General features: G+C 42.1%; 2 protein-coding genes and 1 long non-coding RNA gene across 3 annotated transcripts in view; 1 reads left to right on the top strand and 2 right to left on the bottom strand.

The window, feature by feature from the left end:
- LOC148107874 (uncharacterized) overlaps positions 1 to 16,446 on the top strand; it is a 55,605-nt gene that overhangs the window by 24,723 nt on the left and 14,436 nt on the right. The gene's annotated exons all lie outside the window — the stretch shown is intronic.
- Positions 1,387 to 2,322, bottom strand: LOC123785343 (olfactory receptor 4D9). Its single transcript, XM_045787076.2, has one exon. It carries the CDS (start codon positions 2,320 to 2,322, stop codon positions 1,387 to 1,389), a length of 936 nt encoding a protein of 311 aa, XP_045643032.2.
- LOC123784992 (olfactory receptor 4D11) lies at positions 10,501 to 11,534 on the bottom strand. The gene has a single exon (XM_045786525.2). The coding sequence runs from the start codon at positions 11,434 to 11,436 to the stop codon at positions 10,501 to 10,503; it is 936 nt and encodes a 311-aa protein (XP_045642481.2). The 5' UTR covers positions 11,437 to 11,534.

The raw sequence follows: 16,446 nt of genomic DNA, 5'->3' as shown, positions 1-16,446 counted from the left end.
TCCTCTCTGCCTTTCTCCATTTGCTGGATGAATGGAGAGATTTAAAGGACCTTGAGAAAGGTGGAGCCCAAGGTGGAAGAAGCCTGTCTCTCTAAATGACTGCATGTAACAGCTCTTTCTAAAGAGCAGTGTTGGCCTGTGCCATGAGCAGGAAATAAATTTTTACTCTGGTTATTAAATATTTTGGTTTTGGGTGTTTTTGTCACAGCATTTGATCTACTCTGATTAACAGACGAGTGCCAGCTTCTGTGGCTTGAGCTTTGTCATGAAGAGAGACATAGTCTAGTAAAATCAATAGGTGCCAGCAAAACATCAGTTGGATTTTTAGGTAAACCTTCTCCTAGTATCCTTCTATCCCTTTCATTACAAAGACTGGCAAATTCCCAGATTCAATGATTAAATCTTCATGCTTTTTATGACCCTTTCTTTATGTCTTACTGGATCAAGTGGACAGTGTTAAAAAGTTTTGGGGTCCCTATGTTCAGAAACAATAAGGAATTTGGGCGTGACCCATCTGCGATTGGGTTAATCCTGCTATACAATGAGGAGTCAGTTTCTTCCCCAGTGGAGTGCTTAGCATCCTGTTTGCTTCAACCTTGCACAGATCCAGGTGAGCTGTCCACAGCCTTTACCCATCACTGTTATTTCTTGATGAACGCTCCCACTCACAGCATTACCTCCTTCTGTCTAGAGGAAACCATGGCCTTGAAGTGATTTGAGGATCTTCTCTTCCCAATAGAAATCATGGATTTGCATTGCTTAAGGGGCTACCAGTGGAGTTCTGCCTTCTTGAATTTCCTCATGAATGTCAACTAGTGGTATTCACTCCATGAACGTGCTATTTCATGGCTACGTTGAGCTCACTGTTGCACAAATGCAGCATATTCTTACACCATTCTCTCCATTTGTAATACTGGTTTCTTTTCTTGAGTTGTGTTTCTCTGTCTCTTCCCCTTGAAATGGTCTACTCACTGTAAAATGCCTTTTGAAGCTCTCAGGTAAAGTGCCTACAATATTTCCACAGCACTTTGCTTATGTCTTCATTAGAGCATTTTGGAATATGGCTGTAGGAAAGTGACTGTCTTTAATCTTTTTGCAGCAATCTGAATTCTAGCACTGTCAGGCACATAATGTGTGTGCTGTAAAATATTTGCAGAATGAATAATTGAAAGTGAGTAATGGAAGTGATTAATGAGCTTCACCTTAACGCAGTGTCACCTATAGGTCCTTAGCACATACTATACTACAGAACCAAACTCTTTGAGGACTCCATGATATTCATAAATGCGCCCTTGGTTTTGGCATTAGAGTGATCTCTTCCCATTTTGAGAAAGTGAAGTTTAATGTCTACATTTACCGTTTGGGGCTATCTCATTCTTACAGAATTTAAATCCTTTCTGAATGCCCTAGTCTTTTCTTTAGTCTCCTCATGGCTGACTTCATTTCCTGATTCCTCAGGGTGTAGATCATAGGATTGAGCAAAGGGGAGATGACAGTGAAGGTGACAGAAATGGCTTTATCTGTGGGGAGGGCAGTGAAGGGCCGGGCGTAGACATAGATACAGGGCACAAAGTGCAGGGTCACCACAGTGATGTGGGAGGTGCAGGTGGAGATGGCTTTCTTCCTGCCCTCCCCAGTATGAGACCTCAGCATCGCCAGGATGACTGTATAAGATATGAGGAGAAAGAAGAAGATAAACCAGCTGACCAATCCATTATTGGAAATCATTAGGAGCTCCAGAGTGAAAGTGTTAGTGCAGGCAAGTTTGAGGACCTGCGGGACATCGCAGTAGAAAGTGTCAAGAACATTGGGTCCACAGAAGGGGAGGGGTAGCAACAGGGAAATCTGCACGATGGAGTGGACAAAGCCCCCTACCCAGGAGGCCAGCACCAGGCTAGTACATCGTCCCTTACTCATGATAGTCATATAGTGAAGGGGTCTTGAGATAGCTATGTAGCGATCAAAGGCCATCACAGAGAGAGAAAAAACATCTGCTCCTCCCAGAAGATGGAAGAAAAACATTTGAGTGACACAGCCATTGAAGGAGATGGTTTTTCTCTTTGATAGAAGATCAACTAGGACCTTGGGAGCAGTAATGGAGGAAAAGCAGATGTCCAAGATAGAGAGATTGCGGAGCAGGAAGTACATGGGGGTGTGAAGGTGAGACTCACAGGTCACAGTGACCATGATGAGGAGGTTTCCCAGCAGAGTTGTCATATACACTATAAACAAGAAGACAAACAAGACCCAGCTCAGCTCTCGAGACTGGGTAATACCCAGGAAAATAAATTCTTTCACTCTGGTATAATTTCCCTGATCCATTGGGTCACAGATCCTTTTCAAGTATGCGTTTGGAAGAAATAGCAAAGCAGTTGAAGAATGTGTTATAAAATCTACTGTTGTCTTTTCTGTCCCTTGACTCTTGTTTGCCTTGGAAGGAAGCTCTTTTTCTATGCCTGTGCTGTGCCTGCAATTCAGCATGCCACCAGTAGGTGGAAGATTATCCAGGTTTTTGACTCAGTCATCCAAGTGGATAGGTTCTATCACTGTGGTCACTGAAATATAGGTGACAGGTCTGTGAACTTATTCAATTGTACTTTTACTATACAATCTGACACTTAAAATAATAAATAGTAAGCATAAATTCAACTACATGAAGAATTTTGTTCACAAAATACATCATCACAAGAGTTAAAAGATAACCCACAAATGGGATGAGGTATTTACAATATATATATCTGAAAAAATATTCATGTCCAGAATATATAAAAAAACTTCTACAGATCAGAGGGAAAAAAGATGACAACTGAATCAGAAAATGGCAATGAACCACAACTGCACAAAAGAGAATATCCAAATGCCAGTTCGACTTCACTACTTATCAGGGAAATGCAAATTAAAATTACAGGAAGAAACTACTACATACACACCAACATGGCTAAACTGAAAATGATGAGAAATACCAAGTGATGGTGGAGATGTGGAACAACTGGAACGCTCATACATTGCAGAAGGGCTTGTGACATTGTACTGTACTGTCAGGTTATATCTGCTCATGCTGTGTATGTATCACATAGGATGCAGATATATACCTAAGAATGGCTATTCCACTCCTAGGAAATCTGTACAGATGTCACATGCACCACAAGACATATCCTACAATGTTCACAGCAGCACTATTTGTAATTGCTTCACACTGGAGAATGCCACAAATGCCCATCCACAGTAGGAAAGAGAAATCATGTTAAATCCACACAGTCCATCGGTGGGAATGGTCTACGCTATGTGTAATGGTATAAATGAACCTCGTTATGTTTATCACACGACGCAGGTAATCCAGGCACGAAGGAGTGCACACTCTCTTATTTTGTTCATGAAAAGGATAAAAAGATACAACACCAAAGGAAACACGAGGGAGGTTTCTGAGGTGCTGATGATTTTCTGTTTCTTGATCAGGGTGTTGTTACAAAGCCGTATTCAGTGTGTGTGAAAATTCATCAAGCCGTACACACATGGGCATTTTCTGTATGTATGGACATTATACTTCCATAAAATGTAAAGCATAACGAACATGTGGTGATTATAACATTTTACTCTCATATCTAAAGAATGAATTTCATTGACAGTGACATTAAACGGATTACTCGCTTTCATAATAGTTACTTCGAGAGTTTTGTAGTTGTAGCCTTTACCAGCCACAGCCTGAGGGCGGCCTTCTTATTTTTCTCCCACTTAGGGACTTAAGGTCCTCCCAAATCCTTGTGTCAGGCAGGCGGCCCTGTAGTTCTTTCTCTGATTCTGATTTTAATTTCTGCATTTCTTTTTCATTTTGCTCTTCTAATCTTAGGAAAAAAATCCTTAACTGACCACGGTTCCCCAAGTAGTAGTCTCCTTTTTGATCCCACAGAAACATAAGATAAGAGCTCCCCCCCATTCCATTATCATTTATTCCGATTCATCTCAGTCTCACTGTCTTGGGGGTTTAGTAATGACATGGAGTGACAAGAATAAAGGTTCAGAATAATGATTGCAGGAGACTTCAGGTCTCCAGGAGCCCAGAATTAAGAAATCCCCTCACTATACTCACTGTGGCTAGAAGGCGGAGAAATCATATCAGGAGTCTGATCAATCTGCACTGCAGGAACATATTTTCATGGATGACCGCAGTCCACTCTAGAATCTTTCTTTTGGATAGTGGAATGATAAGTTAATAAGTTTCAAATCTTCTGCTCCAGAAACCACCGCAAGAAAGCCTAAGAGTTTTCTGTGTCTCCTGTCCCCTCCCTTCCTCCCTCCCTTCTTTCTCTCTCCTGGTTTTCTTTACCATATCCATTTTCTTTCTTTATTTTCTTCCTTATATACCATTTCCATGACTGTATTAGGATTATTAGATTATTAGCTTATCCTAATCTATACATATATACATATAATATGCACAGTTGGTTAAGCATCTGTCTCTGGCTAAGGTCATGATCCCAGGGTCCTAGGATCAAGCCCCTCATTGGATCAAGCCCCTGAGATGATCTTTTTGAGGGAAAGGTGACTCAAATATCTGTCCTTTCTCTAAGAAGTTTACAGTGAGGGGCGCCTGGGTAGCGCAGTCGTTAAAAGCGTCTGCCTTCGGCTCAGGGCGTGATCCCGGCGTTATGGGATCGAGTCCCACATCGGGCTCCTCCGCTATGAGCCTGCTTCTTCCTCTCTCACTCGCCTGCTGTGTTCCCTCTCTCGCTGGCTGTCTCTCTGTCACATAAATAAATAAAATCTTTAAAAAAAAAAAAAGAAGTTTACAGTGAAAACAGTAGCGTGTTGCAGCTTGTGGAATCAGTGGACGGAAAAGTGAGGAGGTGCAAAATCATGGCGGATGTACACAAAAACCAGTCCCATTTGGGCACATAATGCTTGTAAACCCTGTCTATGAGTCCAGATGAACAGTATCGCCCCACACTGGCATTTGGGATACACGTGGGTGCATCACCTGGGACATGTATGCAATTTGGGTTTTACCACTTCTTAGCTGGTGTGACCCTTGGCAAGTTACTTACTACCAGTACCAAACTCATGATAAATATGCAAGATTCCCAGGGCATGGCTTAGAGTTCGTTCTCAGCCTGCACCATTATAATTTATCTGCAACATGATGAGAGTAAGACCTACCTCACATGCAGGATCCTTCTGAGGAGTAGGTGAGATTATATGTTTTGGAAGCAGCTGAGGAAGCTGATTCTGCCAGCGGCTACTCCGTGTGGCCAGCCTCAAGTGAGTGCTTCTTCCTTACACAGGCCAGGTCCATCTGTGGGGGCTTGTCTGAGAGTGGCTCATCTTGCTATTGGTTCAAAGCCCTTCTCCCAACATTTTGGGGTAAATTTAAAATGCAATCTCTCCTTTAGTAATATTTTTCACTTCTCAAAAAATTCAGAATATTTTATCACATATCTGCTTATAAACACCAATACATTTATTTTTGTATGCAGTTGTAAATATAGGTATTCCTGTAGAAAAACTAATCCTCAGTTGGAAAGGCAATCATCTGGGTATCAGGCTCAGTGGGCAGGGAAAGGTGGTGGGGGGGAGTGGGGGTCCATGCAACTTTCAAGGTCTCAGCATTATGGAAATGTGAGCAGAATAATGGAGCTCTACTCTGCTTATTTTTTGCTTGCCTTTTTAAATAAAGATTTTATTTATTTATAAATAAATAGAGAGTAAGTGCACAAGCAGGGAGAGTGGCAGGCAGAGTGAGAGGGAGAAGCAGGTTTCCCACTGAGCAGGGAACATGATATGGGGCTCGATGTGGGGCTCAATGTGGGGTTCAATGTGGGGCTGTATCCCAGAACACTGGGATCATGACCTGAGTTGAAAGCAGACGCTTAACGAACTGAGCCACCAAGGCACCCCTATTTTTTGCTTGCTTTTAGTGAACATTTATGGAGTGATTCTTATGTGTTATACCAACTGCTTCATTTTATCTTTTCCAAAACCTATAGTATCCACGTGAAATAGATATTATCTTGATTTTGCAAGTGAGGATACTGAGGCACAGAAAGAGTATGTAACTTGCTCAAGGTCTCCCAGCTGGGAGAGCCATGTCTCAAACTGAGATTTGTCTTATCGCAAAGACTGATGCTCTTAACTCCTGCAACTATGCTTCTTCCCAGGGTTGATCAGCCCTTCCCAGAAAATGCTGCAAAGAAAAAATAATCTTTCCCAATCAAGTGAAAGTAGTATGTGGGTGTTAGGAGACTGCACGTCCTCCCCTGTGAGAGGCTATCAGAGTGACCGGAGGAGGAAAGCAGAGTTTGAAAGAGCGGACTGCAGTCTTCAGAGGCATGTTTGCCAAGAGGCTGCATCGACTGCATGGGGCGCTCCAGTGCAAGGCGCAGAGATGAGACCCGAGTAGCAGCACCTTACATACAACCTCCTCTTGGAAATAATGGATCTGGTGGTTCCAATGGAGGCCGTCTTTTTTACGAGGAGTGGGAAGGCTACTTGGAGAGTATTAGATTATGCATAGTGCTTCGAAACACATGCATAATACAGAGTGGGGAGGGGAAATGGACAAAGAAATACAATCGTTCATGTCTTTGCAAGGTCAAGATACAGAGCACAAGAATTTCTTAGAAATCACCCCAAAGGAGACCATCTTTAGGAAACAAGCCGTCGCACATGTTGGACAGAGCCTGCAGCCAGAGGGTTACCCTCGTACCCCAGCTTCCCACTGGGCAAATGCTGCCCCATTCTCTACATGGAGTTAAATCTCTCGTGTCACAGTTTTCTTTTTTCCCAATGTTGAAAAGCCTCTACTCTTAATTGAATCCCTATAAGTTTTAGGAGCATGATTCATATTCATTAGTGCATGAGGGCATAGATAAGCGAGCCATTAAAACACCTACCTCAAAGCCCCCAGACTTCCAGTCCCAGCCAAGGAACATACACTGAATTCAGGAATTGTTTTCTTGGTGCTGTTTTTCCGCGGCAGTCACCCTCCTGGGAGCTGGGATATTAGCACCTTCTCAACTACCTTCAACACTTTGAACCTCAACATCCCACCAAGTAGAATATATCACATCCCCGAAGCCAACTCACGTTCTTCTTGTATTCTGCAAGCCCCACTTCCCCTTTTCCTAAGAGTGAAAGAACACCACTTTCATTCGCTTCATTGGAATTTTGGTTTCAATAGGAACGTCCTATACACTTGCAGTGTTTCTGAAAAATCCACGCTGGCAGCTTCTCAGTGTCAGAAGTTCACGCTTACCAACACTAACGGACTTCAGTCTCCAAGTGGGAAATTGATCCTCCTAGGGCGCTCCAGCTGCATACTAGAAAAAGTAGGTTCTGGGGAAATTCTATGTTTAATGGAAAGCCTGCCTCAAAATGAGTGATTTTGTTATTTTCTTCCTTCGGATGGGAAAAGGCAGCCTCAGGGAATCACATCTTACCGACTCTTCAGCTTTGCCTTACAGTTTCTCAGCCCCCTGGATTAGTCCCTCAGCCACAAGCCCAATATAGGAATGAGCAAAGGGAATATTGTTGGTTATGAACATGGAAGCTAAGCGGCCAATTCAGTGGAGTTCCTGTGGGAGTCATTAAAATGTCACCAAGCCCTTCTCTCTCTCCCTCATCTCTTCTCTGCCCCCGTCTCACACATAATGCAGAGGTCCCAGCGCACAGTCAGGACATACCCTTTTCTCTGGAGGAAGCCTATGAGACGGTGTATTATCCTCTTTGGCTCAAGAAGATAGCATTGCGTTCAATCACACCAAGAACTGTGCCGTCTTCCTCCTGACCAAAATCGATTTGCTTGCAATGAGCTGGGAAATGAAACTTAAGTAAACGAGTATCAATGGAAAAATCAAAGCCCTGTAGCTACTGATGGGGCAGCTCACAGAGACTGGGCAGTGTAGATTTATCTGTGCAGCATTGCCCCTATACGATTACTGTATTTTTTATTTTTTTTAAATGATTTTATTCTTAAGTAATCTCTACACCCAACGTGGGGCTCAAATTCACGAGCCCCAAATCAAGAGTCACACGTTCTGCCAACTGAGCCAGCCAGGCGCACCCCCCCAACCCCAAGCAATTACTTTAATCTACTACATGTCTGAGATCCATAGTTCACTTACAACCTAGGGAGGTAGCACAGTCACAGCTCCTGATAGTCGTCCGTTTAATTACTTCGGCATTATTTTGTTATTTGGTTCATGGGTACCCAGAGATGTTTATCACTAACGTGTTTGATTCAGGGAACAATGCAAGAAAGGGTAATTTGGAAGCTACATATACGCCCAGAGTCTGTTAAATTTTCTAGGGTTCTTAGCAGCAGAACTTAAAAAATAATAAAAAGTGATTTAAATGGAAAAAATGCAGTCCAAATTGTGATTTGATGTCACTCAGATAAATGATGCATGTTTGTGTAATCGGATGCTATTGCTTTCCCCTTCCTCTGAATTACCCATCAGGTTATGGTGTACATTTCAACATGGTTTGAGGACGTGTCAGGAGCAATGGTGTGGCAGAGGTGTCTGGGTTCTTGCCCTTTGGGATTATGCTTCTGCAATACAATAATTCAGACCCCATATATCTTTGGTGCCATCCAGTTCTGACATAGCAATAGCAATCTGATCTGAGGGAGTCGCCAGAGATAAGAAGAGAAGGAAAGGACACATTTGCACGAAATGGACTATAAGTGGCTTGTGGTATGCGTCTTTTATAGGCCATTTCATAAAGAAAAGCCTAAGGACTGTTGAGAGCAAAGCTACCTGAGTAATGTAGCAGGACTCCATGAATGGTGCCTTGGCAAGTATGGATTATTCTTAGAATTTTCATGGTAGAGGAAGTAGGTTAATATTGTAAAAAGTTAGAATTGGTTGATCAAGTGACAGGAAATGGCAAACAATTGAGCCAGTTAGTTAATGAATGCGTATGGGGCCAGCCCAGATCCGATGACAGATAGAACTGAAGTCTGTCCTCAACACTCACCACCCTTTGGCTAACTCTCCTTTGGCTCGTTTCTATCTACTGACTCTGACTTTTTGGTCTGGTCCCTTATCTCACTCTCAAAGCTAGGGTTTATCTTTGACTCATTATCTTCTTTTGATCTGAAACTCTCCTGCATTGTAACTTACCAGCTGCAGGGTGTCTCTTTAAGTGGTATAAATAGCACGCAAACCTATTGTCAGGACAGAAAGCTAGAAATGTTAAGATGATAGATGCTTTGAATTCAATGTACATTCCTTTGCTTTTTTATCCCATCAGGGTTTTTTTTCCCCCTAATAATGAAGAATATGGGCCATACAAGGGAAGAGTGTAATAGGCTAATGGGGGAATGAATGTGTGTTAGGCAGAGCAGTAAGGGTGACATTGAGAAGAACATTTGCCTTGCACTGAACATTTACTATCTGCTAGGCGTTGTATGTTTCATACATACCGTCTCCTTTAAACCCTACCAATGACTCCATGAGATGCATAGTAGGAGTATCTTTGTATAGTGAACTATAACCTGTGGAGAGACAAAATAATTTGCTCAAGATCACACAGCCGATGGATAGCAGAGATGGGATTTGGATCCAGGTCACCATACTTTACTTTTTTACTTCTTTACCAGGCTTTCCCAGAGAAAACACCAGCCTGTACCACCTCTTCCCAAACACCAACAGATTGAAAAACGGATTAGAATTTTACCTTCGTTATCACCTCCTCTCTTCCTCTCTGACAGGAAGAATGACTCTTCAATGGTGAAGGTAATCTGAGACTGGAAAATCAGTTCTTCAATAATGAAAATGGGTTGCTTCTCATGTAGGATCCCTTCTGCCTTTTTCTAAATTTATCTTGAGAATGTGAATCTGGCATGTCTGGTTCTGCATGAGATAAATCCTTTTAGGACATATGGGGAAAGCTTCCTAAGATTCTTCATTAGTGATAGGAATCCAGGAGGACCACCATTATGTAGTGTTGAGGTTCTCAAAAGGTCACAAGCCCATATGGAGTTTAAGTGGGCTGAGAAAATGTCTTAATCTGTGATAGGCCGTACCCATATATGTGTACTACAGAAGCACTGATCATAAGATCTTTTCTAGGACAGGATTGTAGTTTTGTATAGACAGTTCTGGTAATGTGACACATTACATTCATATGGAGGAAGAGCAATAGATTAGGTATCTGAAGACTTATCTCTGCAGTTTACTTGATATAAGATCTTGAGCAAATCACTCATATCTAGGCTTCTATTAACCTACTTTTTGAAAAAGGATTCAATCAATCTCTTTACCTGCCACTTAGTTGCCCTCGAATAGAAATACATCAATCAGTTCAATCCTATTATACTAGTTACTTCATGCTCACCAGAAGCTTGAGTTATTAGTAACCTATTAACTTAAATAGGAAAATAACTTGTTATCTAGTAAGTATAGTTGGTTTATTGACAATATAGTCAAGTATATAAATATGACTCTGTAGAAAAAATAATGGAAGGAGTCCTTGGCAATGAAGAGGCTGGAGATTCTTACACTATCCCATCACGAAAGCATTGAGTCTTCTCCTCAGTCTCCTCATGGCTGACTTCATCTCCTGGTTCCTCAGGGTGTAGATCAAAGGGTTCAACAGTGGGGAGATGACAGTGAAGGTGACAGAGATGGCTTTATCTGTGGGGAGGGCAGTGAAGGGCCGGGCATAGACATAGATGCAGGGCACAAAGTGCAGGGTCACCACAGTGATGTGGGAGGTGCAGGTGGAGATGGCTTTCCTCCTGCCCTCCCCAGCGTGAGACCTCAGCATCATCAAGATGACTGTGTAGGACACAAGCAGGAAGACAAACCATAGTGTAGAGATTAAACCATTGTTGGAAATCATTAAGACCTTAAGAGCAAAAGTGTTGGTGCAGGCGAGTTTGAGGACCTGGGGGACATCACAGTAGAAGCCATCAACAACATTAGGTCCACAGAAGGGGAGGGGCAGCAACAGGGAAATCTGCACGATGGAGTGGACAAAGCCCCCCACCCAGGAGGCCACAATGAGGGCAGTGCATCGCCCCCTACTCATGATGGTCACGTAGTGCAGGGGCTTGGAGATGGCCATGTAGCGATCAAAGGCCATCACAGAGAGAGAGAAAATGTCCGCCCCACCAAGGAGGTGGAAGAAGAACATCTGTGTCATGCAGTTTGTATAGGAGATGGTCTTTATCTTTGAGAGAAGGTCCATGAGGACCTTGGGAGCAGTGATGGAGGAGAAGCAGATGTCAAGCACAGCTAGATTGCGGAGCAGGAAGTACATGGGGGTGTGAAGGCGGGACTCACAGGTCACAGTGACCATGATGAGGAGGTTTCCCAGAAGAGTAATCACGTACACCAAACACAAGGAAAGAAATAAGACCAAGCTCAGGTCTTGGGACTGAGTAAGTCCCAGAAATATAAATTCTTTTACCCTTGTGCTATTTCCCAACTCCATTGAATCATGTTTCCTCTTCTTTGTGTAGCTTGAGAAAAATGAAAAATATTATTTCAGAAAGTGTTCACTGTCCCTTAATATATCGCACAGAGTCAGGTATGAGGTCTGGAAACTAGTGAGCTATTACCACGTGAAAAGCCGTGCTGAAGTTATTGCTAATGTATAGAAAATGACATCTGATTAACACAAGCATGCCTCTAATTATTCTTCTGTAAATTATAAGTATTTTAGATATAACATAAAAATAATGTTCTACGTATAGAAGTTCTAAGCATTCGAGATAAATGGGTGGATGTTAAATATTCAGAAAGGGACTGCTGGGGCACGAGGAATATAACAATGGGGTCAGTTTGGTGTGTGGGTAAGGCAATGTGCCTGTTTGGTTTCTTTTCCACATTGCATGCTCCATTTATATGGTTTAAGAACCCTATCTGCAAAATGGTTCCCTTTGGACTGAACTTCACAGAAACACTCCTCCCTTTTTTAAATTGCAAATTTAATTCTGTGAAAAATGAGAAAATTTTAAGCCGTGAAGTTCTTCTCTATTGGTTTATTTTCGCTTAACAAGACTTCTTCATTTCTACCTTTATTTTGTACTACTTTAGGTACCAAAACCCCTGCATGTTGAATAGCTCCTCAGCTGTGGAAATGAAAGTGTAACTCAGATCTTCTCTTCTGTTCATTGTTCTAGTTTTTTTCTTAAAAGTTATTATTATTTTTTATAGAGCTATCATTGAGATACAATGGACTCATGTATTTGAAGTGTGTACTTTGATGTTTGGATATGAATATATATATGACGTCACCATATTTAAGATTGTTACCATATCTATCACCCCAAAAGCGTTCTTGTGACCCTTTATTATATGTCCCCTTTGCCCCTCTTTCTTCAGGCAACCACTGATCTGCTTTTTGTCACTATACGTTAGTTTATATTTTCTAGAATTTTCCATACATTGAATCTTACAATATAGACTTCCTTTTTGGTTTTTTTTGCACTCATGAAATTTATCCATGCGTTTGCGTGCACCAATATTTTCTTCCGTTTAACTCTATGGATACCACAGTTTGTTTATCCACTCACTTGTTGATGAACATTTGGGTTGTTTTTAAGTTTTTGGCTATTACACATTAAAGCTGCTATAAATATTCATTTACAAGTCTTTGTGTGGACATATGTTTTCACTTCTCTTGGATAAGTACCCGGGAGCAGAGTGGCTGTAACTCTTAAAATTCAATAATAAGAAAACAAACAACCCAGACGAAACACAAGGGGATGAATGGTTTGAACAGACACTTCAACGAGAAGATTTAGGGACAGCAAATACACACGTGAGAAGCTGCTCAGCGTCATTTATCACTGGGGAAATGTACATTAAAACCACAGCATGCACCTATTAGAACAGCTAACATAAAAAAGACAGATGTATCAAGAACGGTGAAAATGGAGAGGGATTGGAACTCTGGGAACAGAAAACGGCATGACCACGTGCGAAAACAGCTTGGCAGTTTCTTACGATGTGGAATGCATACTTACCGTATAATCCTACTGCTTTTGAATTTCTTTCTTTTTCTTTGACGAATCCTTGAAATGGGCTTTAATTTCTTTCTTTGCTGTTTATCTCCTTTTTCTAACCGTAATCAGAAACAAAAGAAAGATGAACATCACTTCTCTCTCACTTTTTTGGGTGTGCTTTTCAGTTCCAGTGAAGATATTTCTTTTCACTAAGCTCGCGTTCCCATCAAGTTTTATTTCACCTGTGTGCAATTTTGTCCAAAGTCTATTTAATATGGAAAGCTGAAAAAGCTACTAAGAGATATCATAGCATACAGTGGGTACCTGGGGGACTCTTGCACAACCCACCTGTTCAAATCCCAGCCAGGCACTTGCTGGTTATGCGAACATGGGCAAGTTACTTCACCACTTTGGCCTGAGTCTCTGCATTAGTATTTGGAAACAATAGCCTCTCCCTCCTATGATTTTTGTGAGGATAAATGAACTAATCACTGCAAAACCATCAATACTTAGAGCATTGCCTAATCTATGATCCACAATAAATGTGATTATATGTGTACTACCTTAAAGAAAAACTCTGGGTCGGTTACTCTCACAGACACACAGAGTACTTAAATGGTCTGACAATCTTTTGGACAGACTGTATATTTCCCGGAACATGTATTCTAAAACAGCTTCATCAGAACATACTGTTTTGAGGAAAATAGGAGATGTTTTTCTTTCAGTGGCAGTAAGAATGGCCCAGAGCATGGTGACAGGATATGATAGCAAGAAGAGAGCTTGCCTGACTTGGCTTCCTGTCTGACATCATCTTAGCAAACCAGGGAAGTCCAGTGCTTGGTCTCTGCAGTGAGAGCTTTCTGGCCTCAAGTCCTGGCTATGTGATTTGGGCCAAGTGAGAGACTTCACTTCTGCATCCATGGAATGGGGCTTATAATGCTCATCTCACAGGGAATCTATAAGGATTAGGTGAACTAACATATGCAGAAGTGTCAGCACACAGGCTGGTTATCTGTTACAATTAGTACTACGTTGGGTAACCTTAATACTGGGACATCATTGGTAAATGGGTTGTGTTGAACTAAATGAAAGCTCAGCTACCAATCCTGACTAGTTTAAAGAGAGAGAAAATGACCATCAGAAAACATCAACTCAATAGTTATTGAGGAGATCCAACCTAGATATGAAAGTCTTCCACAGGGACCCCCATGTAAATAATAGACTCGCTACACAAAAGGGGAGAAGGTACCTCAAACCCCAAGTCAGGCCTCTTAGGAAATGTCCCATGTTCACAAACTACCTTTGGAAATTCAGACAACGTCCTCCAGCTTCTCCATCTTTCTCCTGTTTTATTTTTTTTAAAGATTTATTTATTTCTTAGAGAGAGAGAGAGAGAGTGCACACCTGAGTGGGGGGAGGGGCAAAGGGAGAAAGAGAGGGAGAGGATGTGAAGCAGACTCTTCACTAAGCACAGAGCCCAATGTGGGGCTCAACCCCACGACTGCAAGATCATGACCTGAGCCAAAATCAAGAGTTGGTCACTCAACCGACTGAGCCACCCAGGTGCCCCCATCACTTTCTTATTTTTAATCCATCCAATTGTTTAGCAAATATTGATGGGAAAGCTAGGTTATTTGAAAAAAAGAAATACAACCAGTGGGAAAAAAATTGAAATCTAATAGTGATATCGGAGTGATGAAGACAGAGGAGCTTCGTGTAAGAAAAGAACGGTTTCTCATTAGAAGCCATGAGAAATCTGCATGGAGAGGGTGACATTTTTGTTTGGGGCACATAGGAACAGATCAAAATGGAGCTCCGGCTCTAGAGGACAACTGGAATATACAAAAGTTGCTTGTAGGGGCACCTGGGTGGCTCAGTAGGTTAAGCATCTGTTTTCGGCCCAAGTCATGATCTCAAGGTCCTGGGATTGAGCCCCACAGTTGGGCCCCATGCTCAGCATGGAGTCTGCTTGAGATTCTTTCTCTTCTTCTCCCTCTGCCCCTCTCCCCTCTTGTGCACGTTCACGCACTAACTCTCTCTCAAATAAATCAAATCTTTAAAAAAAATTTGCTTGTAGGTGGGAAGATTGGCTGGAAAGAAAGGAGGCAAACATGAAGGCATGGAAAGAAAATCATTGCTTGAAAATTTTTATTTTTTGGTAAACCTGAGGAAGGGTATGTGTTTATTGTACAATTCTTTCAACTTTTCTGAAGTTTTCAAATATTTTATTTTTCTCTCTAGTTTTAAATTTAACAAAAGAAATACCTCCCTAGATTTCAGGCTGAGGAGATCCATGTAAGGGTAACAGGGCCTGCAAAAAATCTCTCTGTGCAATTTGGGGGGGGGGTCCCAGAAAACAAAATGCCTTTTCTCTGATTCCATACTGAACTTATTTCTCTGTCTCCCATTTCACAGTGCCGTTTTGGTTACTATTCCTTATCTGTGCTGTCACTGAAGGTGAACCTTGGAATGGGGCAGCTCGTATGCACATCACATTTGTAGTCAAAATGTATTTGTGAATATTCATGATTATATCTAGATTTCAGTTTTTCTCACTCTTATTTGTCCCCTTACACATCTTAGGCACAGACATGCAGACACTACAGGCGCACACACTCATGCAGAGTTATACTCCTGACCTCAAGTCTCCAACCTTCTTTCAAGGGCTCCATCTGAGGTTGTGAGGTTCCTGTGAAGCTTGGGAATTCTTCATCCTCAGGAAATTGTGTTACATACCCCTCCGACGGCCAGTGATTTCAGCGGCTCCTCTTCTGCCGTTACGTGGAAAAGGGCAGACTCAGGGAGTAGTATTTTCTTGTCGCTCCCATGCTGATTCACAGCGCCCCATCCTATTTACCAATTCCTTAATCCCAAAATTGGTGTGAGAATTATCAGAGGGATTATTGGTGGATGTGGCTGCGGAAAAGGTCTGCTGACGGTGAGGTTGTTTCCGTGGGAGTAATTAGGACATCATTAGGCACACGCACTTACGAACACACATTTTTGTCAGTGCCTCAAATTGTCCAGCAGTGAGAAAGATTCTGTCCTTGGCCAAACTCTACTCAGAATTTTTTAAGCAGGACTCGGCTTTTGGAACTCCGAGTCTGTCTCTTCATTGCCCAATTTTAGCAACAATCCTGCTAAGTCAGGCTGGCCAGAATGCCCCACCCTCCATGTCTGATCACCTCAGCAAGAATCTGGTGAGGTTGGTTTAGCCAGAACCCCCCTTTCATCTTGGTGTTTCCTCTTAGTAATTTTCTTGTTGGTAAATAAATAGCTATTCTTAGGGATTCTGATCAACTTCCTCAGGCAGTGTCACCCATGCAGGGGGAGTCCTGACGTGGGACACACATTAGAAGGACTGTTGGACCTGACAGAGTTATTAGGCAGGAGTGAAGGAACTGATGGGTTGATGACCAAGCTGGACGACCAAGTTCTCACAGGATACACAACTAGCCAGGAAATCCACACTGGATCCACCAGCAAATCCTACT

The sequence above is a fragment of the Ursus americanus genome, chromosome 24, assembly GCF_024610735.1.
Source record: "Ursus americanus isolate L20-20 chromosome 24, mUrsAme1.1.p, whole genome shotgun sequence".
Taxonomy (NCBI): domain Eukaryota; kingdom Metazoa; phylum Chordata; class Mammalia; order Carnivora; family Ursidae; genus Ursus; species Ursus americanus.
This window is presented reverse-complemented; position numbering and strand designations above follow the sequence as displayed.